General features: G+C 43.0%; 1 protein-coding gene across 1 annotated transcript; it reads right to left on the reverse strand.

Annotated features, from left to right (window-relative positions):
- Positions 1-452: 452 nt before the first annotated feature.
- On the reverse strand, positions 453-3,997 carry LOC121624293. Its single transcript, XM_041961947.1, has 14 exons — positions 3,863-3,997; positions 3,667-3,736; positions 3,396-3,499; positions 3,032-3,304; positions 2,769-2,862; positions 2,572-2,639; positions 2,249-2,467; positions 2,083-2,148; positions 1,836-1,964; positions 1,566-1,622; positions 1,137-1,196; positions 939-1,016; positions 773-856; positions 453-464 (listed from the first exon to the last, which is right to left on the reverse strand). Exons 1-14 carry the CDS (start codon positions 3,995-3,997, stop codon positions 453-455), a joined length of 1,449 nt encoding a protein of 482 aa, XP_041817881.1.
- Between the last annotated feature and the right edge of the window lie 6,551 nt (positions 3,998-10,548).

Here is a 10,548-nt window from a genome sequence, read left to right on the forward strand (position 1 = left end):
GAACAATCATTTTAAAATGTCAATATATTTAACAGCATATGAATTTCCCTTTGGGATGAATAAAGCTATTTGTATTGTATTGTTAGTCTATAACCAGTAGTAGTAGTCATAGCGGTAGCAGCAGTGCTAGCAGTTTAATAAATGTAATTTCAGCTAACTAAAATAAATAAATGCTTTGTCTAACATGTAACCAGACATATATAAACATATTGAACAATATATTTTACAAGCACTTTGCATACTTATCTTTAACACACAAGGCCAGTTGAAGTACTTACCAAAAGAATAATAATGTTCATAAAACCTCTGTTCCAACTTACCGGTGATAAAACAAGCCCGTCATTGTTAATTGTGTTTTTGAGTTGAAGTCAACCACACACACAGTCACTTTATTTAACCCCGGATGTACACAAATGTAAATGTCCTGCGTGTCAGCTGGGGAATAGAGAAACTTACTTCATTAGCTGGGGAACGAGAGGTGGAGGGTGCATCAGAGTTAAACCAGGGCCAGCTAGCTGATGAGGGAATCGGTGATTGGGTCGCCTATAACAAAACATAATACCAATGAATCTTAACACATGCGGCAACAGAACTGACTACACTGATACAAAAAGTTGACCAAATTAATTTGAATTAGCCAGTACTATTTGTGAAATGCAGAGAAAGATAATGCTATCAGAGATTTAACATGGACCACAGTTTCATTTAGATGCAGCACATTGTAGTGTAAACAACAATGTTTTGTGTGTGGATTGAAGAGGGAAGAAAATACCTTAGCTGGGGAGGGGTGGTCGCAGCCTGTGTCTGTAATGGTCCAGGATGGCACGGTTGGTGAAGGTGTCTTGATCCTGGCCACCTGACAACACATTATAGCACATTCAGTGAAATTGAAGACTTTAATGAAACAATGCACTTTATTAAGATGGAGTGAAATTTACCTTTGCAGCCGGTGAACAGCAGGGGGTTGCTTCATCACCCAAACTCAAGGACATTCTGGTTGGGGGTGATCGAACCAGCTGTTGACATGAAAACCAATATCTCAGACAAAGTGGACAGTCTAGTAATGCTTCGGCGAGGACAGTGTGTACTCTGGAAGTGTATGTTGTTTGTTTTAGCTGTGAGGAAAAGTAGCATACGTTGCTCACTGCTGGAGACCTGCGGTGGGGTCTGGCTGTGGTCTCAGGTCGTCTGTCCACCTACACAATGAGAGAAAACATGATACCAATTAGGCTTTAATCATGGTCCAGGATGGCACAGTAGGTGAAGGTGTCTTGATCCTGGCCACCTGACAACATATTATAGCACATTCAGTGAAATTGAAGACTTTAATGAAACAATGCACTTTATTAAGATGGAGTGAAATTTACCTTTGCAGCCGGTGAACAGCAGGGGGTTGCTTCATCACCCAAACTCAAGGACATTCTGGTTGGGGGTGATCGAACCAGCTGTTGACATGAAAACCAATATCTCAGACAAAGTGGACAGTCTAGTAATGCTTCGGTGAGGACAGTGTGTATTCTGGAAGTGTATGTTGTTTGTTTTAGCTGTGAGGAAAAGTAGCATACGTTGCTCACTGGAGACCTGCGGTGGGGTCTGGCTGTGGCCTCAGGTCGTCTGGCCACCTACACAGTGAGAGAAAACATGATACCAATTAGGCTTTAATCATTACAGTTACACAAGTCACCCACTGAATATCCATTAGAAATATGTTTGAGAATAGCTTGAATTTGTCCAACTACCATTATTATTTGTATCAATGCACATTTTTAGAAGTCTACGCAGTATGTAAGCCTAAAATAATACATAATTGATAAAATGTGAACCACTCAAATTACCTTCTTGTGCTTTGGAGGGGTCTGGCAGTCCACTGGGCAAGACAGATGAGAAGGAGACACTTCCTCCATAGCACTTAATGCTGTGCTGCTGAACCAGACTGGGTTCAGTGGAAAGAAGCACTCCTCCACCTGTGAAACAAAGAGCAAAATCCACTGACAATATGTCATATCAAATACATAAATTACACAATAATAACCAATTAAGATATTTTAAGAAATATAAAAAACAACAAAAAAACAAACAAACCTGCTGCTGAGCCATCCTGGTCTGGGCTGAACCCTTGGACTTGGAAGGTTCACCAGGCTGGCTCGTCTGAAATGAAAAATAGTATTGCATTGCATTAAACAAATTGTAAACGATTTGAGAAAAATTTTCACGCACTCTCATACACACATTCCACTGTAAAAATTACCTTGCGGCAATGACTGGCTGGCTGCCACTGAAAGGGGTCAGGTGACCGTGGAGCGGGGGCCTCTCCCCTCACAACCAGTTTAGGAGAGAATTTCCTAACTGGTGGTGAAGGCCTGGGAGAGACCTGGGGTGCTGGTGGTGGTGTCTCCAGTTGCTGCATGGTGGCTGACCACAGCAAATGGACGAGGATCCCCATCCCATCATGATCGCTCAGATGGACCTGCAGAAATTACATAACCAAATTCATTTACAGACAAAGTTTTACCCACAAAAAGCAGCTGCTGTCAAACATTCCTTTTTTCCACACAAGGACATTCTACTTACACCATCACTGCTCCACAGCTGCAGCCGGTCATGGGGGAAGTACTCCACAGCTGAGAAGTACCGCACACCTAAAAAAATAAAATCATCCAGTATAATCTCCATGCATGTAATTGTGACTTTTTACTCATTACTACACCTCAATGCATATTGCATTTTAAAAACGTAACTCCATTTAATCTAAGAGTCTTTTTACATACCCATGCGTGCTGAAACACGGTGGTATTCCTGACGAAGGAGGTCCTGGTAAGACACTTCACAGTTCAGGCGGGGAGGGAAGTCAACAACAAAAACCTGTAGAAAACAAAAACATGTTCATTTCATCTGTCATCATTTCATCACATCCAATTACAATACATACACATTATGATTTAAAAGTTAATTCAATCTAATTCGACTAGCTAATGTACTATTGCTAATACTATTAAGAATGAAGATTGAAGCAGGCCATGAAAAAGCTTACGTTGGGCCAGCGGCTGCGAATGCCGATGAGGAGCTTGGTGTAGTCGGCGGCAGCCTCCTCGATGGTCCTGCTGGCTGTCAGGTTGTTGCTAGGCGCCAAAAGACAAACGGCGTCAGGGATCCGAGGAACCACAGCATTCAGCACCTCGGTCCGCAGGGCAGAGGCAGCAGCCCCTGGGGTCGACATGAAGCCAAAGGAAAAGGGTTCCTCTGGCATCTGGACCAAACCATCTACAATGGCTCGTAGATGGGAGTCTCCGACAATCAGAACAAACTGCAACAACAAACATAACTTCTTTAGCAACAAAGTCATCAACCCCTCTCAACATCAGCTGTTTGCTTCATTAACTGGACAACAATAATACCTTCTTGTCAGGAGACTCAGGTGGCATGACCAATTTGTGTCTGTGCCCAGTGAAGGCTGAAACTGGCCATGGCAGCACTCTGTGGCGGTAGCCAGTACCGCGGCCTGTAAGGAAATAAACAAAACAAATAATGTAAAAAGTTAATGAATCAAGCAAACCTGAAAAGAAACGTAAACTAACAGAAGCAGTTTATAAGCTTTAACCAACAGAATATGAATTAATGATTAATTACTTTAGTTATAACTTGAAGATAAAATAAGTGGATACTCACGTGCACGAAAGTCGGCACGCACATCATCCAATCTCCAGAACTGTGCACCTGGGAGTGATGTTCCAAAGATCTGAAGATAGATAATCAAGACATTAATCCTAACACAGTCTGGACAGTCTTGCAATGTCTCAATTTATACAAAGTCTGTTGTTCAAAACAAGTTTCTGTGTGTGTGTCGGTTGTGATGAGAACATACGCTGTTAACTGGAGATCGGGAGCAGGGGGGTTGGGTCTCCATGGTCCTTGACCCACCATCCGGTGGGGACTCTGCCTGGTCGAGCTTCCTCCATCGCAGCTTCGCCGCCTGGGAACGCCTCCCCTTCCTCGGCATCCTGCTGGAGACAACTCAGACAAAAGAGCTACTGCACAAAATTAGAGGATTCAAAAATAACTGTCTGCTGTATTATAATATCTAATATGCAAACAGGAAGGATAGAGTAGAGATAAGGTGACAGAGAGAAAGATGTGTTTAGATGTATGTGGAAGATGATGATGAAACTCCAGGAATCTCAACGACGATCTCCAAATGCTGCCAACAAGCGGTTTGTAAATCTCTGACCGTGACCAAAGGGAACCTGCAATAAGAAACAAGCTAGGGGCATTACGGACACTTCTTAGACATCTTTTCATGCTATGTGTTTGTGCACCCACCTAACTTCAGCAAATATACCAGTAGTAAGTATGAACATGCACAAGCAAAAAATGTAATATTTGTAGTATTAACTGTGTTAATTTACCACACTGAAAGTTAGTTTTTAAATCTGATGTCTACTAGTTTGGCCAATAATGAATGAATGAATTTGTTTAAAGGAACATGTCTATAAAAAACACACAGACGCACACCAGAACACACCATTCTCCATTAACAAAAGCATTATATTTACTTATTTGACATAAAACACTTTGCCTCACTAGACAGTCTAAATACTCATTCTACTACAGGGATCGGCAACCTTTGTGACATGAGGTGTGATTTTATTCTATCAATATAGGCCACATATTTTTTGAAGATATGTTCCTGTTATTCACAAAAAACTGGTTCCTATTTCAAAACACTGCTTTTCAGAAACGTGTAGAAAATATGTAGCTAAAACATACTGCACTGGGAACATTTAAAATATTATATCAGAATGAAACAGCCACGACATTTCAACCACATGTACAAACCCTGGACACAAGTGACAGACAAACAGCCAATCATTGAACAGCTGTGTGGTCTAGTTGCAGCGTCATCTCCAGATGTGTTCATTAACAACACAACATATATGTATGAGATGAGATGTATGAGAACGTGAGCGCTGCAGGAGCGGAGACTATAAACAAAACGGCACGTCAGCCTGGCCCAACTCTGAAGCAGGTGGTAATAATGAGACCGGCCGCTCTCTTTCAAAATAAATGCACAAAACGTCTCCGGCGGTGAGCCATTTAGGTGGCGGTGAGAGGTGTCGCTGATTATGTGGCGACGTGCCAAAGGTTGCCGAACCCTGTACCCCTGTACAGCCATCTTAAATCGCTGTTTTCTTAAATGGAGTCTGGCAGCTATCATACATAACGGCAACAGGTGACTGTAAATGAGCGCCTGGCCCAACTATTAAGCAGGTGGTAATAATGAGACCGGCCGCTCTCTCTCCAGCTTTCCTTTCAAAATAAATGCACAAAACGTTCCCGGCGGTGAGCCATATAACGGTGGCGGTGCCAGGTGTCGCTGATAATGCGGCGACGTGCGAAGGTTGCCGAACCCTGTACAGCCATCTTAAATCACTGTTTTCTTAAATGGAGTCTGGCAGCTAGCAAACATCTTAGTCAAAATCGAAAATGACTTATCTCTGTAGAAATCATATGTACAATTTCTTTAAGCAAGCACAATAACTTGAACCAACAGAAGGAAATATGAAAACATAAATTAACAATAATAAGTTTAAGTTCAGACGTTCGCACATTTTCCCGTCGTGTGAGCGGCTGTAATATTCTTGCCCAACCAACTGAAGATATTTGAATGTTTTTCAGGCAATTGCATTCGAAACACGACAGAGTCACGTCAAACTTAATCCCACTATTTCGGACTAGCAGTGACGTTCTGGTACTGTCGTGTGTTCTAGCTAATGCTCTTATGCTAGCAAGTTAAAAAGACATAGCGTATTCTTACCTCTGATGCGATCAAAGGGGAAGAGCAGAGCCGCGGAGGGGTTTTATATGACCGCACCCAACAACAAACTCGCGTGAATCAAAGTTTCCAATAGGAGTCGTCTTGTATTGACTGTCAAATCAGATGATGGATGGCCTGTACACGTCATTCCTGTTTGCCTGACAACAGCGGGAGAACAGTGTTTTGCGAACCAGCTGAAATTCTCGTAAATTCTTGGACGTCCCGCAAGATGTGTGTGCGTGCTTAACACAAAGCCCTACAATTAAAAAGCACATGCATGCTCCTGTCCTTGTAGGATTGCGCATACTCCAATGCACGAATGCTGAAGGTGAAATAAAGAAATGATCTGTTGGTCTAAGAGTGATCACTAATTTTAATGGCCTATTATTTATCACTTTGTTATTACGCCAGGCTCGCTCCGTCGGAGGAGCGTGAGCTCGTGCGCCGGAGTAGCGAGCTCGCGCGCTGGCCGGGCGGGGCAGCAGCAGAATACAGGACTGTGAATTACTGAAGTGTCCTTTGAACATATTTTCTATCAGCAATTATGTGTAAATATTAAAGTTAATGGCGTGCACGCGTGTCTCCCACATAGCCAATTTTCAACCCTCTCAGTGCCAGTGTTTCTGTGGCTTTCTCGTGTCTGTCTCTGTTGATCACCTCAGCTGACGGAGCTAACAGCTAACAGCGCTAATAGAGCTAACGGCGCTAACGCTAACAGAGCTAACGGTGTGAACATTTCTAAAAGAGCTAGCAGAGCTAACGGCGTTAACAAGGGGGCGGGGGATGGGGTTTTCATTATGCATTTGTCTGTGTGTGTGTGTTGTGTGTGACTTTTGTGTCTACATGGAGATGTGTCTGGTATATGTGTGTCTGAATGTGTATGTGTGTGTATCTATAACGCACACTAAGTGTGTGTGTGTGTGTGTGTTTGTCTGTGTGGATATGTGGGGCTCAGCAGGCTTTAGCTCAGAGGTTACTCGGTGCGTTGCTCAGAGGTTACTCGGTGCGTTGCCCCTTGTCCCTAATAATAAAAATAATAAGAAGAAACGCACAAGATAACAATAGTGACTCGGGGCAAAGCCCCGAGTCACTATTGTAATCGCCCCGAGTCACTGGCCCCTACAGCTATGAAATAGCTGCAAGTGTGTGTGTCTGCTTGAACTACACATTTATGAAATTGTCCATGTATTTTGAACAAGCAACCCAACCAGTTCCTACATGGAGATGTGTCTTGTATATGTGTGTCTGAATGTGTGTGTGTGTGTGCGTGTGTAACTTCTGCCCGACCTGCTGATAATTACCTCTCTACCTCTCCCACTTTTTACCTGTTCCTGTTCAGTTTTGACGTGCTTGTTTTTAATCACTTTTTAGCTGTTGGTTAGCCCTGTTTGTGTGTGCGTAATAAGAAGAAGAAACGCGCAGGATAACAACAGTGACTGGGGGCTTTGCCCCCAGTCACTGTTGTTATGGCCCCTGTTGTTATGGCCCCTCTGCTGGCCCCTATCATTCTCAGGCTTGTTGTCCTGCAGATGTGTGTGCGTGGGTTATTGACCGGTATGTGTGTAAATGGCAGTTGCACCTGTTCAACTCTTCCCTTGAAATGCTGCTTTTTCGCTGTCGGTTTCTTCCGAACAACTTGCGATTGTGTCAAAACCGTAGCTGCTATCAAAAAAACGATTACACTGTGAGATGCGGACAAGTCTGGGCCAGATGTACGTGTGTTTTATGTCCAGATATTCTTTAGAAAAATGACAAAATGGTCGACTTAAAAAGACTCTGCGACTCAGAGAACAGGAGTTTGTATTGTATGCAGTGAGATTTGGGTTCGGCGAACCTCCTGAACTAAATCCTCTGGTGAGAGAACCGTACCTCGTATCAGAGTGTACTATAGATCATCGGACTCCCGAGAACTTCCTGAGTCCGACCATCTCCTCGTTTTATTCCTGACACAACAACTTTTCGTTTTATGGCGATCTAAAGACAGGAGGCATTTCTGCTTTGCTCACAAAACAGCTCTGAATTTTAACATGGGACTTAATGGGAGAACAGGAGGGCGCTGGCTGCACAAAACGTCTCACTATTTAAATTCAGTAAGTCTCTCGGCTTTTTCGAGGACATCACACGAAAGAGGACAAGTTTGTCTACAAACTGATCCCAAAATTATGCGTGTAGAGTGTAATTTGTGGCCGTAGCGACGAGAAAAAGAGAAGATTTTCAGATCGTTTTTAGACTCTGTGCCACTCTAGCACGCACTCTAGCACGAACATTCCGCGCAATACACACCCATTATAATCTCAAAATTTCCCGCCAAACGATCACTGTCATTGAACAGTGACTGATCAAAAACTATAGGACCAATCAAAATGTGGATGAACACACCAATAGACCAGACTTGGGTCTACATTTTAAAGTTGAAATGAAGTCTCTCGGTGAATGTATGCCTGAGCTACAGATGTTTGAAAAACTCCAATTTCAATCTTGTTTTTTTCGCCCGTCCCATTCATTTCTTATGGGAAATTTATCGCAGTTTTTCGCGTCTTACGACGCGAAAAACTGCGATAAATTTGAGAAAAGTAATAGCACACCGATCCCGATCAAACCGCACGTTTTGATATATAATTTGCAAGGGTTTTCTCAAAGCTGCGGGGTGAGTTTAGGGACGAAAATTTGGAGGATGATGAAAAATAATAACTAGAAAATTCCCCCTGGGAAATTTTGAAAGGGACACGGGGTGCGTTTGAGCCGACAAAATTATCTACGTTTTAAAGTTTGAATGAAGTCTCTAGGAGAAACTATGGCGAAGCAGCGGACAATTGAAAAAGGCTGCAATGTGAGAAAACGGCAGATATCAGAGGTAGTCAGTCCCTGATTAATGAATTGCTCTCAGCTGTGTTTCTGTGGCTTTCTCCTTGTCTGTCTCTGTTGATCACCTCAGCTGTCTGTGTCTGCTTCTCTCCTCTGCTTCATGTCTCTGTTAACATGAATTAATGAACTGAATCAATAAACATGAATGGAGCTAATGCTAACGGAGCTAACAGAGCTAACACTAACGGAGCTAACAGCTAACGGTGCGAATAGAGCTAACGGCGCTAACGCTAACAGAGCTAACTGTGCTAACAGAGCTAATAGAGCTAACGGCGTTAACAAGGGGGCGGGGGGATGGGGTTTTCATTATGCATTTGTCTGTGTGTGTGTGTTTATGTATCTGTCATTGTGTGTGACTGCGTATGTGTGTGTCTTCGTCTGTTTGTGTGTGTGTGTCTGCTTGAACTACACAAGCAGCCCAACCAGCTCCTACATGGAGATGTGTATGGTATATGTGTGTCTGAATGTGTGTGTGTGTGTGTGTGTGTGCGTGCGTGTGTGCCTGTGTAACTTCTGCCCCACCTGCTGATAATTACCTCTGCACCTCTCCCACTGTTTACCTGTTCCTGTTCAGTTTTGACGTGCTGTTTTTAATCACTTTTTAGCTGTTGGTTAGCCCTTTTTGTGTGTGTGTTTGTGTGACTACTGTCTCAACCTTTTTGCGAAACTGCTTTCTGAAGCTGAGTTTAACTGTTTGTTGGACGGAGATTGTTTTCAAACAATGCCCTTGTTTTGACTGAGCTCGTTAAGATAATCACTCTCAGGCTGGTTGTCCTGCAGATGTGTGTGCGTGGGTTATTGACCGGTGTGTGTGTAAATGACAGTTGCACCTGTTAAACTCTTCCCTTGAAAAGCGGCTTTTTCGCTGTCGGTTTCTTCCGAACAACTTGCGATTGTGTCAAAACCGTAGCTGCTATCAAAAAACCGATTACACTGTGAGATGCGGACAAGTCTGGGCCAGATGTACGTGTGTTTTATGTCCAGATATTCTTTAGAAAAATGACAAAATGGTCGACTTAAAAAGACTCTGCCACTCAGAGAACAGGAGTTTGTATTGTATGCAGTGAGATTTGGGTTCGGCGAACCTCCTGAACTAAATCCTCTGGTGAGAGAACCGTACCTCGTATCAGAGTGTACTATAGATCATCGGACTCCCGAGAACTTCCTGAGTCCGACCATCATCTCGTTTTATTCCTGACACAACAACTTTTCGTTTTATGGCGATCTAAAGACAGGAGGCATTTCTGCTTTGCTCACAAAACAGCTCTGAATTTTAACATGGGACTTAATGGGAGAACAGGAGGGCGCTGGCTGCACAAAACGTCTCACTATTTAAATTCAGTAAGTCTCTCGGCTTTTTCGAGGACATCACACGAAAGAGGACAAGTTTGTCTACAAACTGATCCCAAAATTATGCGTGTAGAGTGTAATTTGTGGCCGTAGCGACGAGAAAAAGAGAAGATTTCCAGATCGTTTTTAGACTCTGTGCCACTCTAGCACGCACTCTAGCACGAACATTCCGCGCAATACACACCCATTATAATCTCAAAATTTCCCGCCAAACGATCACTGTCATTGAACAGTGACTGATCAAAAACTATAGGACCAATCAAAATGTGGATGAACACACCAATAGACCAGACTTGGGTCTACATTTTAAAGTTGAAATGAAGTCTCTCGGTGAATGTATGCCTGAGCTACAGATGTTTGAAAAACTCCAATTTCAATCTTGTTTTTTTCGCCCGTCCCATTCATTTCTTATGGGAAATTTATCGCAGTTTTTCGCGTCTTACGACGCGAAAAACTGCGATAAATTTGAGAAAAGTAATAGCACACCGATCCCGAACAATACACACGTTTTGATATATAAT

Source organism: Chelmon rostratus, chromosome 20 (genome assembly GCF_017976325.1).
Source record: "Chelmon rostratus isolate fCheRos1 chromosome 20, fCheRos1.pri, whole genome shotgun sequence".
Classification (NCBI taxonomy): Eukaryota; Metazoa; Chordata; class Actinopteri; order Chaetodontiformes; family Chaetodontidae; genus Chelmon; species Chelmon rostratus.